Source organism: Mustela nivalis (genome assembly GCF_964662115.1).
Source record: "Mustela nivalis genome assembly, chromosome: 6".
In the NCBI taxonomy this organism is placed as follows: domain Eukaryota; kingdom Metazoa; phylum Chordata; class Mammalia; order Carnivora; family Mustelidae; genus Mustela; species Mustela nivalis.
The window spans coordinates 18,029,399-18,045,756 of record NC_139025.1 but is presented as its reverse complement, the minus strand read 5'-3'; the positions used below and the strand labels follow the sequence as shown (position 1 = coordinate 18,045,756).

The 16,358-nt window shown below is 55.5% G+C and overlaps 1 protein-coding gene across 1 annotated transcript; it reads left to right on the top strand.

Moving 5' to 3' along the window:
* Positions 1-3,309: 3,309 nt before the first annotated feature.
* ISM2 (isthmin 2) lies at positions 3,310-15,811 on the top strand. Its single transcript, XM_082733671.1, has 3 exons — positions 3,310-3,943; positions 10,640-11,030; positions 14,163-15,811. The coding sequence occupies exons 1-3, from the start codon at positions 3,818-3,820 to the stop codon at positions 14,678-14,680; spliced, it is 1,035 nt and encodes a 344-aa protein (XP_082589797.1). The 5' UTR covers positions 3,310-3,817; the 3' UTR covers positions 14,681-15,811.
* Positions 15,812-16,358: the final 547 nt, after the last annotated feature.

Below are 16,358 nucleotides of genomic sequence, written 5' to 3'. Positions count from 1 at the left end.
CAAATAAATAAAATATTAAAAAACAAAACACCTCAATAAGGTAGGACTAAAACTACAAAATAAAAAATAAGGCCGCACTGGAGTGGGTGGCTCAGTGGGTTAAAGCCTCCGCCTTCAGCTCAGGTCATGATCCCAGGGCCTGGGATTGAGCCCTGCATCAGGCTCTCTGCTCAGTGGGGAACCTGCTTCTCCTCTCTCTCTGCCTGCCTCTCTGCCTACTTGTGATCTCTCTCTGTCAAATAAATAAATAAAATCTTTTTTTAAAAAAATGAAAAAAAATAAAATAAAAGCTCTGCCTTAGACTCAGGTCATGGTCTCAGGGCCTGGGATGGAGCCCTTCATCGGGCTCTTTTCTCAGCAGGGAGCCTGCTTCCTCCTCTCTACCTGCTACTCTGCCTACTTGTGATCTCTCTCTGGGTGTCAAATAAATAAAATCTTTAAGAAAAACAAAAGGCAGAACTAAAACTAAAAAATAGGCAGAAGGTTTGAACACTTTTTAAGACTACTGGGCGAGGGGGTACCTGGGTGGTTCAGTCAGTTAAATGTCCTTAGGCTCAGGTCTTGGTCTCAGGGTCCTGGGCCTGAGTCCCACACAGGCTGTCGCTCCGTGAGGAGTCTGCTCCCTTTCCCTTTGCCCCTATCCACCCTCCTACCCCCGCTCATGCTCTCTGTCTCAAATAAATAAATCTTTTAAAAATTTATTTTTATTTTTAAAAGATTTTTTTTCTTTCTTTGAGAAAGAGCACTTGCACAGGCATGCCAGGTGAGGAGCAGAGGGGGAGGGAGAGACAAGCTGGCTCTGCGCTCAGCAGAGAGCCTGATGTGGGGCTTGATCCCAGGACCCCGAGATGGCCACCTGAGCCAAAACCAAGAGTCAGAAGCTTAACCGACTGAGCCACCCAGGCGCCCCTAAAGATTTTATTTTTTAATAAAATAAAATCTTTTACACCAAAAGTGGGGCTTGAATTCACAACCCTTCAATCAAGAGTCAGTGCTCTATCGACTGAGCCAGCCAGGCGCCCCAAAAGATTTGAACAGACTCGTCACGAGGAGGTATACTAATGGCCAAAAAAGCACATGGAAAAATGTTCGACATCTCTGGTCTTCAGAGAAAAATGCAAATGAAAACTATAATAAGATTCCACCACTCCCCCACCCACCAGAATGGCTAAATTCAAAAAAAGTCATGATACCAAGTGTTGGCAAAGATGTAGGGATGGAAAGTGCACAGCCATTTGAGAAAACAGTTTGGCAGTTTGGGGGCAGCAATTTCATTCACCCAAGAAAAGTGAAAGCCTGTGCACACATGCACTTGAATACTCAGAGCTGCTTTACTCATAATAGCTCTAAACTAGGAACAACCCAAATGCCACCATTGTGAACGGGTGAGCAAAATGTTGTGTATACATGCGACGGAACACTGCTGAGCAACGAGGAGGAACGAATAGCTGATACCTACAGGTATACGGACGAGTCTTAGAAACATGCTCCAATGAAGAAGCCAAGCACAAAAGAATACAAAAATACCATTCTATTAATATGAAAATCTAGAAAGGCACAACTAACCTGCGGTGACAGTGGACGAGTGGTTGCCGGGAGCCAAGACTGGGGAGGTAGGAATTAACTGGGTGCAAGAAGACTGTTTGAAGATCATTCTCAAGAAGTCACAACTCCCTTACAGATATAAGAATGAGCACGAGTTAAAGATTTTATTTAACTCATGAATGAGGAAATGAGTAAGGATATGACAAGCAATGAAAGGAGATACTGAGAAACAGCAGTGATAGAGCAGGAATATTGAAATGAATGTGCAAATGAAGGCAAAACTGGTTTCTTCCACGCGGGGAGAGGTCAGACATAATTTTCAATTCTGTAGACAGGAATGATTTTACTTCGCTGCTCTTACCTACACCCTACAGAGCTGTAAAACAGCTCAAAGAATGAAAGACGGAATCAGATTAATGCAGAAGGTTGTACGGTGTTTAGATGATGCACTGTTTTCCACTGAGGATAACCAACAGCACCGGTGAGGAGTGAGTGAGAACAAGAACCAGCAGAACCAGTCCGGAGACTTTGACAGCGGTCCAGGTAAAGAGGGGAAAGGGGTTTGGGGTACAGCTGTAGTGCCTGACTCAGAGATAGGCCCACCCAAACGAATGAACTTGAGCCTGACTTTGATCTGGTGGAAGGGGCGGAAATTTGATGATAAGAAAATAGGTTGTGTGTGAAAAAGAAATCTTAAAAAACTAAAGAACCAGGTAGCCTCACCTTTCGTCTAGAAAGAGCCATATGGTGTAGAACGTGCTCAAAGGCCAGTTTCTTTCAGCTAACATTTGAGTGTTTACTGTGTTCCAAGCATCTTACTAGGTTGAACCACATGAAATTACCAATATTTGACCCCTTGGACCAAAAAATGGCAACTTCATCCTAAAGAAAATCTTTAAAATAGATTCTTATTTGCATCTGCGAGGTAGGTACTCCCCCACCCACACAAACACACACTTTTATAAGTGAGAAAAGCACCAAGAGGTCCAAGACCTTGCCCAATAGTAACTTCTTAGTAAATGGTAGAGGCAGGATTCAAAACCCTGTGGCAAACTCCAAACCCGCATTGTAAACTCTGGACGCACTATTGAATTCGCCACGGAGTCCTGGGCTGTGCTGTTGCAGACAGGAGTGGTTTCACAGCACTGTGCCCGGGGCCCCTACGAGTTTTACTTTGGCTAAACTCAGATCCCAAGTTTTACCCCAATGGCAGGTTTCCTGGCCCTCCTCCCCAGCACCCCCAGGATCTGTTATCCCGGCCTTGAAACCAGGTAGCTTTTGTGGCCCCGGAGTGGCCATCTTCCTAGTGTCTTCTGACAGCTCCTCACTGACCTGTCCCACCTTGTGTCACTGTGCCTACATTCCCTCATAGACCCCACATGTCACAAGAACTGTCATTGCCCCTAGGAGTTCCTGATCTTTTCATTTCATGACCAGCGAACCCTACAGGTGAGGAAACACCCACGAATGTCTCGATAGAGGGAGTGGTGATCCCATTGTTTTATCCGGGATTAAACTAGGTGACATCCAGTAGCATGGCACCATCTTCCGACCACGACCTCAGACGTGTCTAGCTGCTGGCTGTCCTTCTGGGACTTGTCCTCACATCTGAGTCTCAAGTCTCTCCGGGTTTTTGAAGCGCTCTGAGAACATCCTGAGGACATGGGGCGCACGGCGGCAGGTGTTTCTCCGGGCGGCTCCTCCAGCAGAGTTGCTGGGGGATCCTTGGGGGCAAGACTTCCTGGCCTTCCTCCTCCCCAAGCGGACCGACCTCGGGGTGTAAATAAACACCTGCCCAAGAGCTGAGGGCGCCCGCGCGGGGCTTCGGCGCGTCGCCCCACCCCCGGCCCAGGCGGTCCGCGTGTTCCTGTGCCGTCGGCGCGCCCGCAGGGGCGGTGGGCGACCCGCAGGGGCGGCAGCGCGGGTCTGGAGCGAGCCGACCGTCTGGCCCGCCGCGACGGCCCCCCGGCCAGGAATTCGCCTGGGGCTAGGGCGGCAACAGCGGCGGGTACGGTGGGCAGGAGGCGGCCAGACCAAAGGGAGTCTCCCGCCGGGCGGAGACTGTCCGCGTGCGCCGAGGAGCCGCCCTTGTGGGAAGGGCCGAGGAGGTCCCGGGCGCTGACCCGAGAAAAGCGCGGCACCACCGCGCTCCTGCGATCTGCGCGCTCCCGCTCCACCAGCAGGAGGAGAGGCGGGGCGCGAAGGGACCGACGCGCGGGAGACGCTCGCGAGGCGCGGAGGGGCGGTGCGGAGCTGCGCGGGGAGGGAGACCATGCCTGGGCTGCCCGGCCGCGCGGGGCTCCTCCTCGGCCTGGTGCTGCTGGTGGCGCTGCTGGCCGCGAGCCGGGCGCTCCCCCAGAGGAGGCCGCGGTCCCGGAGCCCCTCGAGGCTGGAGGAGGTGAGCGGCGGGGCCGGGGCGCGAGCGGCGACCTCCGAGGGCGGGCGCCGGGCGGGGGCCAGGTGCGCGGGACCTGCGGGAGCCCGGCCGGGCGGCGGGCCAGCGGGGGAGAGACTCCACTGCTGGGCTGAGCGTGGGAACCCGGACCCCGTGGGACAGCCTGGCCTCTCCCGCCCGCGGCTGCGTCGCCCTGAGGGAACCTCTCCTGCAGCCCCCGATCCAGGGGAGCGCTCCGGGGTTCGACTGGCCAGTGCATCCTCAAATTAGACCTGCAAAGGATTTTATTCTCTTTGGGTGTGAATTGAGATGAGAAGAGGTAGGGAGTGGAGTCTTTCAACTTGCAGGGGAGTAAGATCAGCCAGGGTCCTTAGTATTAGTATGTGCTTGGAAGAGCCGAAGAGGTCGCTAAGACCGGACGGGCGGAGGGCACTTTCTGAGCGCCTGTGCGTGCGCTTTGGGGATGAGACTGAAAACAGAGGAGCGAGTTGGAAAAGGGTGGTTTAGACGTGGAGAGGAATACGGTCTGCCAAAACTTGCCTCTTTGCACCAGGGGCCAGCGGTCCAGCCATTCCTCCGTGGACTGCAGTGGCCGCTCATCCACATGGGGTCAAAACCGTCCAGATTTATTCCGGGATATGCAGGCTGGTGTGGCAGGGGATCTGGGCTCCTCCCATGTAGATATTACTTGAGGAGGAGGACAGAGTAGTTCTTCCCATTTTCCGTATGAGGACACCGAGAGACACCCAGCCGGGTGGGGGAGACTGGACGGTGAGAGGTACCACAGCTTGGGGGCCAGTAGTGCCCAGGATGCTGAGGCCCTCCAGAGGCCCGTGGGAAGCAAGGACCTGGCCTGTACTTGGGGTCTCTATGGACTGGTGTTTATCTGCCTTTTTTTCAATGCTGCCCTCCTAAGGAGACTTTTAGATATTTTTCCTCCAAAGTGCCTTTTCCTCTGAAATTTTAATACTGTAAATATGCTGTTTATGTACTATGGCACTTTGGTATGTTACAAACCATTGTAATATCCAAGACTTTTTGCCTCCAATTTCCAATTTTTGCCCCTTGTTCAGAGTACATCTTATAGACCAGAGCCCCTCAACGTCCACACTCCTGCCATTTTGAGTTGTATAATTCTTTGTTGTTCACTGTAGGATGTTAGCAGCATCCCTGGCCTTGACCCACTAGATATCTACAGCACCCACTCCTGGACAGAACCAGACATTGCCCACTGTTTCCTGAGGGACACCCCTCCCCCAGCCACCTCTGTTGGCAACCACTGCTGTAGACAAATCTGGAGGAACTGAACAGCCTCTGGCTAGTGCCACCTCCTAGAGATGACAGTGGTCCTACAATTAATTGACTTGTTTTTTTCCTACTCATTTGGCGTTTTCTATTTTAGTACTTACGGTTTTTTACTGTAATAATTTTTTTTATATGTTTGCCATATCTTCCCCTAAGACTAGCCTAGAGGATGAGTTATTTCAGAGCCAAAGTCCTATCCCCAGCCCTAGAATAGGGCCTGTCAGAATCCTCAAAAGCATGTTAGAGAAAATTAGTGCCACAAAGGAAAAACAGAGCTTGGAGCCCAGGTCCTGGGGTTCTGGTCCCAGTGGGTCATTAACTCATGTATGACTCACCCATGATCTCCTATTTGAAATAGGGGACTGAGGCTTCTCTGGGATTCCGTCTAGCTCAAACACTGCCTCAGAAGTCTGTGTAATATGTGTTAAAGCTGTTCTATATCAAGGCGTTAGCTAAGAAATCTCACTGAGATAAGGCAGATTGGTGTTCTAGGGCCACAGGTGATTATGGCAGGAATAACTGACAGCTCCAAAGACTTCGAAGAAGCAGCTGAAGGATGACAGGATGACAGGATGACTGAGGGGATGCGAGCCTTCTCTGGGCCTTGCAGAGTCCGTGCGAAGTGCTTTATGTGCTGTTATTTCATTGTCACACCATGCTAACATGGGTGTTGTTCCCATTTTCCAGAGGGAAAAATCAAGGCACAGAGACGGTAAGCCTAATAGAGCTTGGGAGCCAGGGCTGTCATTTCAAGAGCTATTCCAGGGGCCCTTAGCCTGCTCATCTGAAGTCTTGAAAAGTCTCGAAATCATCAGCATCAGGAACAAAACGTGCCACCCTCTCTCTGGGCAGGCCTGTTGCTGAGCCTCGGTTTATCCTCACAGTCAACTGGGAGTAAGAGAGCCCGTTCTGGTGGCTAGCCTGCTAAGTGAGAAAGCATGGCTCACGTGTGTGGCATCGTCGTTACAATGATTTGTTGGGGGCTAGGAGAGCAAGGAACAGCAGAGCTCTCTCCCTTGGCTATCTTCTGCTCTAGCTCAGCTCACACCACCACCCACACAGCCACTGTGCCTAGCCTCTTGCGTTCCTTGCCTTGTTTTCCTCATTTTAGGGTTAAGGAGACGGACAGTAGGTCTAATCACTAACCCACAGTTCTGCAGCTGGTAAGCGGGGAGCCGGGATTGAAACCCAGCTTGGCTTAACTCTGCGACCCCTGGACACCTTGCCCTGGCACCCACCACCTCCTGGGCAGCCAAGGGAAGACCCGGGGGTGGGGGAAACAGAGTTGAGGACTTGGGGTCACAGGAGGGTGATGGAGATGAGAACTAGGAGGAGAGGAGAGAGAGAGAGAGGACAGCTCCTCCAGGCTGCAAGGACTGCCCCGCAGGAAGGGTTCCCCCTGGGCGGAGCCGCAGGAGGTCCTGCTGTTGCAGCGGGGATGTGGTCCCCGCAGAAGAGGGCACTGGCCCACATACGGCTGGGGAGCTCAGTCAGCACTTCCGTCCCGGGTGTCCTCCAGCCAGATGCCTGGCATCAAGGACTGGACCGCAGGAGCCGGGGCACCAAGAAGCACATACTTTCCTGCAGGTTGGCTTTCCTTGGTTGGGGTGTGCCCCACTTCCTAGCCTGGTCCCTGAGTGAGTGTGACCCCAGCCTATGTGTGATGCCAAGCCTGTGGCTTCGCCCTCAGCCTCCCCCAGCAGCTGGTTACCTCCTTGGACCTTGACTTTGACCAATGCTCTCTCCCTCCTGACCATTCTTCCAGCTCAGAGTTTGGAACTACTGGAAAGCTGGTTGAGGGAGAAAGGGAAGAATAGAATGCGTGTGTGTGTGTGTGTGTGTGTGTGAGAGAGAGAGAGAGAGAGAGAGAATGGGGGGAGGGGCATAGATGTTGACACCATTGCCCCAAAGCATGGACTTGGGTATTTGTGCCTGTGTGAAACTCCCTGTGCAAGGGTAGCAGATGGGGAAGCTGGTCCTGTGGGATAGGACAGGTGTTCTCAAATGTGCTGAGCCTCAGAATTCAGGCCATGGGATCACCGCCCCCCCCCCCCAGAGTTTCTGCATAGGGAGTGGTGCTGGGGACTTCAGACCAGCTAAGATGTAAAGAGCTGGCAGGGCCTGGCAAGAGGGGTCCTCTCTCTCTCAACACCATCTGTCACCACCTCTAGGTGAGGCTCACTGCACATTGTCCTTGTTTGAGGCAGCCCTCATTTTAACCCAACAACCATGCAAGACAGAGACTGCTGTTGCCTTAATTGATGGAGGCAGTATTTAAGGCAGAGGAAGTTAACCCGCCCGAAGTCACACAGCTTGTAGGTGTACAAGTTGGGACTGGAACCCAGGCTGTGTGGTCTCCACCCTCCACCCGTCACTGCCCAGGTTGGCTGCCAGCGAGATGGCAAAAATGGGAGGGCTCCGTGAATACAGAGGTGGTTGTGCAAGGGGGTAGGCGTGAGTGCGTGTCCACACACGTGTGTGTGCACCGAGGCACGGGCGCGGAGATCAGACAGAGCTGCGTTTGAACCCGAGCTCCAGTGCTGTAACCTCGGCGACCTCATGTCAGTCCCTGGCCCGGTCTGAGACTCCCCGTAGGCTCCTCAGTCACACGGAGAGAGTCACAGTCACCCCTCTGGGTTGCTCGTGTTCATGCAGCTAGGCAGTGATTTATCGAGTTCCTCCTGTGTACCAGGCACTGCGCTAGGCACAGGCTACAGCAGGAACAAAGCAGACAAAAAGTCTTGCCTGAAGTCTAGCTGGGGTGACAGAAGGCACATCAAGGGCCTAACCCAGGCCCTGGAGGGAAGATGTGCTGTCTGAGCATCACACATACGGCATCACACATATGCTGGGGTCACACTCACTCAGGGACCAGGCTAGGAAGTGGGGCACACCCCAACCAAGGAAAGCCAACCTGCAGGAAAGTATGTGCTTCTTGGTGCCCCGGCTCCTGCGGTCCAGTCCTTGATGCCAGGCATCTGGCTGGAGGACACCCGGGACGGAAGTGCTGACTGAGCTCCCCAGCCGTATGTGGGCCGGTGCCCCAGGCCCACAGGCTCCCTCCTCTGGGCCTGCGCTCTTCACTCTCAGGCCGTGGTCCCCTCCTGCCTGGGTTCTTCTGTGGGGACCACATCCCTGTGCAACAGCACTTGCAGGGCGGGGCCCTGGCCTGGCCTCCAGTTGCCAGTGTCTGGCGGCCAGACGGCTGCCACTGCCGCTAGGGCCTGCTCTGAGCTGTCACGGCCAGCCTGAGGCGCCCAGGGAGCAAACCCTCTCCTCCCTCCGGGATCCCTCAACCAGTGACTGGCAGGGCTGGTAGGTACGCAGCCCAGCTCCCCACTCCGGGGGGAGTAGCTGAGGCACCCGATGGGACTGAGTTCCACTTGTCACCGTGGTCACTAACCTGAGGGAGCATTTCTGAATTAGCTGCTTCCCATGCCCGACTCACGCCCCGACTCCCTGCTCCTGTCTCCTGGGATCACCTTCCAAAGGAACGACTTGCCCTTGAATTTTTGTGTCAGGTTTGGCTTCTGAAGAAACCCGAACTAAGACGGGTGTCCGCCCTCTACTCCACTCCACTCCACTCCTGGGGTTTCCTGGGTCTGAAACACGGAGCAGGGGGCCTGAGAGCAGCTCGAGAAGGGTGGCATGTGTGGCTGGGATGTTTAGCCAGGGCTTTCTGTGGCCTTGGTTATCATCAGGTCCACCTGTGCACCAGGGAGTGGAGAAACTGAAGAGCCTGGAGATCTGGCTCTTCAGTCTGAGCACCTGCTGGAAACCAGCTCTTTCCCATCACTAGTCCCCATTTTACAGATAAGGATGCTCGTAGAGGTTACGTCCCTGTCATGGTCCCCAAAGTCAGAAATCAGGCTATCTGGGGATTTAGACCTAAGCAGCCGGAAATTTTTTTAAGATTTTATTTATTTATTTGACAGACAGAGATCACCATAGGCAGAGAGGCAGGCAGAGAGAGAGGAGGAAGCAGGCTCCCCGCGGAGCAGAGAGCCCAACACAGGGCTCAATCCTAGGACCCTGGGATCATGACCTGAACTGAAGGCAGAGGCTTAACCCACTGAGCCACCCAGGCACCCTCCTGACGGTAGTAGTTTTGCATTTTGTGCAGCATCTACAGTTTGCAAAACACTTCCATCAAAAGAGAGGGCACCTGGGTGGCTCAGTTGGTTAAGTGACTGCCTTCAACCCAGGTCACAATCCTGGAGTCCCAGGATCGAGTCCTGCATCGGGCTTCCAGCTCCACGGGGAGTCTGCTCCTCCCTCTGACCTTCTCCCCTCACATGCGCTCTCTCACTCTCTCTCAAATAAATAAATAAAACCTTTATATTTATTTTTAAAAAATCCACAAAAAAGCATAGAATCTAATGTTTTTTAAAAAATATTTAATTAATTTATTTATTTTAGAGACAGAGCACACACCAAGAGAGGGAGGGGGAAGCAGAAGGAGAGGGAGAAGCAGGCTCAGCAGGGAGGCCCACAGCCTGCCTCCCCCTCCCCCGCCCCAGCCCATGCAGGGCTCAGTCCCAGGATCCTGGGATCATGACCTGAACCGAAGGCAGACAACCCAAGGTGCCCCTCATATTATTATGTAATAGCCAAAAATAATGTTTTTCAAGTTCCCTTTCACATAAATGATTTCCTGTTCCTTATTTCCTGTCCACCGTGGGGTGAGTGAGGGAACCCCCTTTGCTCCCCCTTTGTCCCCCTCCCCAAACCTCCCCACCCAGAGACACTATGGGAGTTTGCTATCTTTGCAGTTATTTTCCAGTCCCACAGTGAGCCCCCAGGGTGTTAGCGGCCCCTATGGCTGGGCTGGGCGCCCACAGGCCACTGGAGCCATAATTCCCAGCCAGTGCATCTTTTTTTTTTTTTAAGGTTTTATTTACTTACTTATTTACTTATTTGATAGACAGAGATCACAAGTAGTCAGAGGGACAGGCAGAGAGAGAGAAGGAAGCGGGCTCCCTGCTGAGCAGAGAGCCCGATGGGGGGCTCGATCCCAGGACCCTGAGACCATGACCTGAACCGAAGGCAGAGGCTTAACCCACTGAGCCACCCAGGCGCTCCACGAGCGAGCGCATCTTAAAGAGTGGGTCTCTATCCTGGCACAATGTTAAAGTCGCCGCGCCTGGCCCCATGTCAGGTAGTTAAACACAGGTCTAGGGTTGGGTCGGGGGTCTTGATACCTGGGGGATGGCAATGCACAGCTGAGTCTTAAATTGTGACCCCACGTGCCCTGGGAGGCCAGGAAGTTTGGTGAAGAAAATGAGCTGGTTTGGAGGGAAGGGAGGACCTCTGCCCCTATCGTCATCTGTCCTATCCTTGGTGTCTTGCTCTGAGCTCTCCTTTACCTGCCTGCCTGTATCTGTCCCTCTGCAGGTGACCATTGAGGTGGTGGAGGAGCCCCAGGCCCAGGTGGAGATGGACCTCCGGGCCGAGCCCGGCCATCACTGGCCCCAGGGGACCTCGAGCTGGCTCCCTGTCAAGGAGGTCTTCTGGCCCCTGTTCTGGGGCACCCTGGAGGGCAAGGAGGGGAAGACTGATCTCAAGGGCAGAGCCCCAGGGGATGAAGACAAAGAGGAGGAGGAGGAGAAGGAGGAAGAGGAGAAGGAGGATTACCTTGCAGAGTTCGGCGAGAGTGAGGACCAGGAGGCCAGTGATTACAAAGAGTATGACGAGGAGGAGTCTGGGTTCAGTGGGGCCACAGGCAGCCAGGAGCAGGGCTGGCTGGCCCCTGGGGACTGGGCCTTCAAGGAGCTGGACGGCTATGGTGAGCACCCCCATCTTGGCATTCCCAGCTGTGGCTTCTGGAGGTCCTGAGTGCAAACGGGGCTAGAGAGAGGCCTGAGAGCTTCCCGAGCAGGGGCCGCGGAGGAGACCAGGAGCTAGGCCTGTACAAACACCATCATTCTCTAAATAGCAACATTACCCGTAGCTGGCAAAATTTGGGTTTTCTTTTTTTCCCAAATATTTGACCTCCACAACAGCCCTGAGACCCCCCCTTAGCAAAGCGGACATTTGTAATTTTATATATATTCATATCTGTCCGTTGCCAACAGTTCCCAATGTTGGGAAACATTTTAAACCCCACCACTCACAACTGACTTCAGTTTCAGACTGTGCGGTTTGCATCCCGGCTCTGCTGCTTTCCAGCCTCGTGACCTTGGGCAAGTTACTTAACCTTTCTGTGCCTCTTTTCCTTCCTCTCTAAAATGGAGAATGACACAACCCTCACTAAGTAAGACTGGGTGTAGAGGGTATTAAGTGAGTTAATACACTTAAAGTGCCTGCATGTAGTAAACTAAATAGTGGCTGTTTTTATCAGAAAACCACCTAACAGCCCAGACCATCCAGAAAATGCCCCTTCAGCCCTGGCCAGACCTCCATAATGGCGGTTTTTATGTTTTATGCTTCAGTCTGGGCTTCCCTGGGCGCAGACCTATTTCATGCACCGTCGCAGCCATTCTCCCCAGAGCCCTGGCATTTGGTCCTTGGAGGGAGGTGCCCTGCTGAGAACTAAAACCAAAATAATGTAAACCAAAATAATGTAAACTGGCAGAAACTTCAGGCTTTCCAGCTCATCTTCCATGAATTGTCCTTCAGCTCCTGGTGCCCGCCTGCTCAGACCTGCCTGGGAAGTGAGGAGAAAGCAGGTTTTGTCAGTATTATGTCAGGACTTCGGGGGTTCCACAGAGACACACCCCCCTGCCCCCGGGTCCCACTGCACAGCCTGTCTTGGTGGATGTCGGGTTCCTCAGACCAGGGCTGGGTCCCCAGCGTGGGAAGTCAGGATATTCCTTAGTATCCCAGTGCCAGGGGGCACCTGGGTGGCTCAGTGGGTTAAAGGCTCTGCCTTCGGCTCAGGTCATGATCTCAGGGTCCTAGGATCGAGCCCCGCATTGGGCTCTCTGCTAAGCAGGGAGCCTGCTTCCCCTTCTCTCTCTGCCGACTTGTGACCCCTCCCCCCTCTCTCTGTCAAAATAGCTTTAAAAATAAAAAAATATATATATCCCAGTGCCAGGGTGATCTTGTCAGCGGTGGTTCTGACTGACGTGGTTTGCACAAAGGTCTGCTCTATGGGGGTGCCCAGCTGAGGGACCGGTGGGGGCTGGAATCCAGCCCATGCTTCGTCCCTTAGGCCGGGAACCCTGGCAAGAGCAGCGTGCTCCCGAGGAAGGGGTGTGATTTGGTGATGGGCCCTGGTGCTCCCCTGGTGCTCATTCACCCCTGGCTCCTTGCCTTGACTCGGACTCTGAGCGCCCAGAGTAGTGGAGGCCCTGGTCTCCCAGCCAGAGGAGGATTCAGCCCTGCAACCGTGCCTGCACCACCACCAGGCCCTGAGCCTACTGCCTGCCCCCTTGTCATGGTGATACGAGCCCCAGGGCCGGGGCCGGCAGAGGCAGCTGTTACACACTGGTGATCCCCTGGGCACAGGCGCCTTGTCTGAGGATGGGGCCTGGAGAAGGGAAGCAGGGGGCTCAGAGACGCAGTGGCCTGGCCTCGGCCCAGGCCTAACCGGGATGCTGTGGGCACTGAGAGCCTAGTGAGGGCTGGGCCTCCCCCACAGGGAGCACCGAGGTGCCCCAGGGTCCCACCAGCCTGGCCACCTCTCCTCCCAAAGGCACCGAGGGCAAAGAGTCCTTGGGCTTCCCCAGTGAGGGGTGGCAGCGCCCGGCCCACAATGCCCTAGACATGCTCGGCCCAGGTCAGTGAGGAGCTAGGCCCTGCTCCCAGGGGTTTGGGGAGAAGCTTTCCGGGAGTGTCGAGCATCACTGCAGACAGGAATCCCACCTCCATCCATGGAGGCAGGCGACACGTTCCAGCTGGAAGATGACCCTATCTGGCAAAGGGACCTCGGCCTTTCTCAGTTCCCCTAGCCAGGCCATTGACCTTCCCCAGCCTGACATTCCTGTTGGGAAGAAGGTCCTGATGGGAGCCACAGAACTTGGAGGTTGCCCTGGGGGGCATACTCTGCCTGGCTGTGGGATGTGATGGGATATTCTGGCTTCCACTCTCAATCACTCTGGGGGCTCTGTGTGGGAAGACAGGCTCTGGGTGGGAAGGCAGCCTCTGTGTGGGAAGGGGTGCTGTCAGAAACAGGGCAGGGACCAGAACTCCGGAACTGCTCCTTCCAGCAGCATAGGGGAACAGGCTGTTTTTACTAGAACATTCTGCATCTGCATCTCTTGGGGTCCCTTGCACCCCACAAGGAGGGTGGCAGCTGCCGACAGGCCCCTTGCAGGTGGGGCCCATGCTCACTACTGTGGGGCTCCCTGAGCCGGTGGGGTGTGCCTGGCGCTGTGGGGGGCCGGGGATCTGCCCTCAGGGAGCTCGGGCCTTAGGAGGAGAGACACACGGCCAGCTTGAGCACTACGTGGCAGGGCATGCCCCCACATTCTGGAGCAAAGAGGAAGGAGCCATGTTTTCTGTGTGGCCACATTCTCAAGGGAAAGAGAAGAGAGGAGGCAACCTAGACAGAGGGGCCACAGGGGGCACAGAGAGGCAGGGTAAGCCTGAAGCTGGTGGAGGTAAGAACGAGAATGGACCAATGGTGAAGACAGCGGAACACTTTCTTACCAAGTGCTTAAAACAGTGGTGCCTGCCCCCAGCACCTCCCAGTTTTTTCCCCAAGACCCCAGATCCTTCCCACCACCCAGCACGTAGAGGGACAGCCCCTTGGCCAATATCGTTTTGAGCTGTGGCCTCTGGCTTCAGGTTTCCTGGGGAGGGGGCTGTGCGGTAGCCCTTCTCTGTCCACAGGGGAGGTCAGGGTGGGGGCGTGCCCACGGGGGCGGGGCGTGCCACGGGGGTGGGAGCAGTGGTGCCCTACAGCACCCAGGTCTGGTGTGGGGCCTTCCCTCTCCGGTCGGGCTTAGGTGACCAGCTCCCCTCCCCCCTGCAGAGGTGGACAGCTGCGAGAGGTGGCTGAACTGCAAGAGCGACTTCCTGGCCCAGTACATGCGTCAGGTGCTGCAGGATCTGCCCAGCTGCCCCTGCTCGTACCCGCTGGAGGCCGCGTCGAGCACCGTGAGCCTGCAGGACGAGCGCCGCGGCCGCAGCTTCCGCTGGAAGGACGCGAGCGGCCCGCGGGAGCGCCTGGACGTGTACCAGCCCACGGCGCGCTTCTGCCTCCGCTCCATGCTGTCGGACGAAAGCAGCACCCTGGCTGCGCAACACTGCTGCTACGACGAGGACAACCGGCTGCTGACCCGGGGCAAGGGCGCTGGCGCCCCCGACCTCATCAGCACGGACTTCTCGCCCGAGCTGCACTTCAAGCTCGACAGGGAGCCCTGGATCGTCTGCAAGGGCGACTGGAGCCGCTACCACACGGTGCGGCCCCCCAACAACGGCCGGGCCTGTGCCGACAACCCGCCCGAGGAAGAGTATTTGGCCCAGTTGCAGGAGGCCAAGGAGTACTGACAGGGGGTGGGGGGGGTGGGGGGGCTGTGCCCGAGAACCCGCCTCTGCAGACCCCGGCCCTCTGCCTGCACCCCTGGGTAGGCGCCGGAGAACCCCAGGCAGGTTGGCACCCCTGGGGTCTATGGGGGGTTGGGCACAAGGCTGAGGGATGTATAGGGGCCAGGGCAAGGGATGGAGCTCACTCCCGGACATCGAAGGGTGTACCTGAGGAAGCAGGAGTCTGGTGGGTGGGGGTGGGGTGGGGTTTGCCCTCCCCTGCCTGCTGGGAGGCCTGTCTCAGCCTGGCCATGCACTTTGTCTCCTCTCTCCCTGAGCTGGCTCTGTGCACAGGTAAGGGCCGGGCTCCCCAGCACGCAGTGATTCCCCAGCCGGGTGGCAGAAAGTCCAGGTCCTGAGGTGCTCCTCAGGCTGGCAGCCAGCCTCGTCAGTGGCCCCCTCCTTACTCTGGGTGGCTGCACGAGGCCCTCTTGCCCCAACCCTGCTGGGAGCCACCACAGACCAGGAGCGTGCCCCTTGCAGGATAATCTAGGCTCCAAGCTTCCCTTTGGGGGACACCTTCGGTGGAGGGCTGAAGTCAATCTGCGGGGCCCAGTGTGGCCAGAAAGGTTGAGGCGGCCAAGGCAAGGGATGGCTCCAGGCGGGGAACAGGTCAACCTATTCTGGGCCCTCTCTTTGTCTAGCGTGTCTGTCCTGTCCAGGTTGTAGGTAGGCAAGTGCAGGCCTGGGAGATGGTGCAGCTTGGGCTAGGCTCAGGACGGGTTCAAGAGGATGTGCCCCACGGTGAACTGGGAAACCAGTTCTCTGGACTGGGTTGGCGGCAGGGAAGCCCAGGTCTGGGCCAGTTCTGTGGTGGAAACGACCCCACCACGGCCCACTTCATGCTCCAAGCTGATGTTATCGAGGCACCGAGCTCAGGGCTGGGAAGAGAGGCGCCTGACTGGCCATCCTAGCTCTCCTTGTGCTTCTGCCCCTCACCCCCGCCCCTGAACCGTACTTCCGGTCTGTGGAGTTGAAGTGATGAAGTCCCAACTGTCCTGTTCACAGAAGCTCCAAAAGCTGGGGACCTCGGTCCCCAGACAGCTGCCCTGAAGCTCTTCGTGATCCTCTGCAATAAAGCACTTTATTTTCAAATTCTGTCTGATGAGGAATTGGGAGCCTCCACAGAGGTGTAGGGAGCCCTGTTTGCGGCCCAAGCCAAGCCCGCCGTGGTGGGGTTTGCGACTGCTTGACCCAGTTGGGTGGGTAGAGCTCCTGGAGTGCAGAGGTTGGATGTAGGTGTGAATCATCCCACACGTCTACAGTGTTGCCTGGCAGGCAGGAGAGCTGGCCAGACCTCAGGGGCACTTTTGCTAGTTCCTGGGGACAGGAGGATTTGTGAGTCAGAGATAAATGGCATGCACTCCAGAGGAAGTGGTTTGCTGCTGGGCCCAGAGTTGCCCAAAGGATTACAGTTGTCAGATGACGGAAGTGGACCTGCACTCTGCCTTGGTTGCTACCCGTAACAGACACTGCACTGTCACTCCTGGCACTTGGGTAAGAACAGAGACACATCAGGAAGGAGAATGAGACAAGGTGTGCCCAGCCATCACCTGGAGACACTCAGAGAACCAGATGTTTCCATAACCACCACACCTAGAGGTAAGTTTATTAGTCTGGTCCTGGACTACAGTCTAAAAAC

What these genes read in the sequence shown, in the direction of transcription:
- ISM2 (XM_082733671.1), top strand. Translation starts at nt 3,818, where the DNA reads ATGCCTGGGCTGCCCGGCCGCGCGGGGCTCCTCCTCGGCCTGGTGCTG. An exon ending in GCCCCTCGAGGCTGGAGGAG is followed by an intron (nt 3,944 to 10,639) that starts GTGAGCGGCGGG and finishes GTCCCTCTGCAG; the next exon opens with GTGACCATTGAGGTGGTGGA. An exon ending in CAAGGAGCTGGACGGCTATG is followed by an intron (nt 11,031 to 14,162) that starts GTGAGCACCCCC and finishes TCCCCCCTGCAG; the next exon opens with AGGTGGACAGCTGCGAGAGG.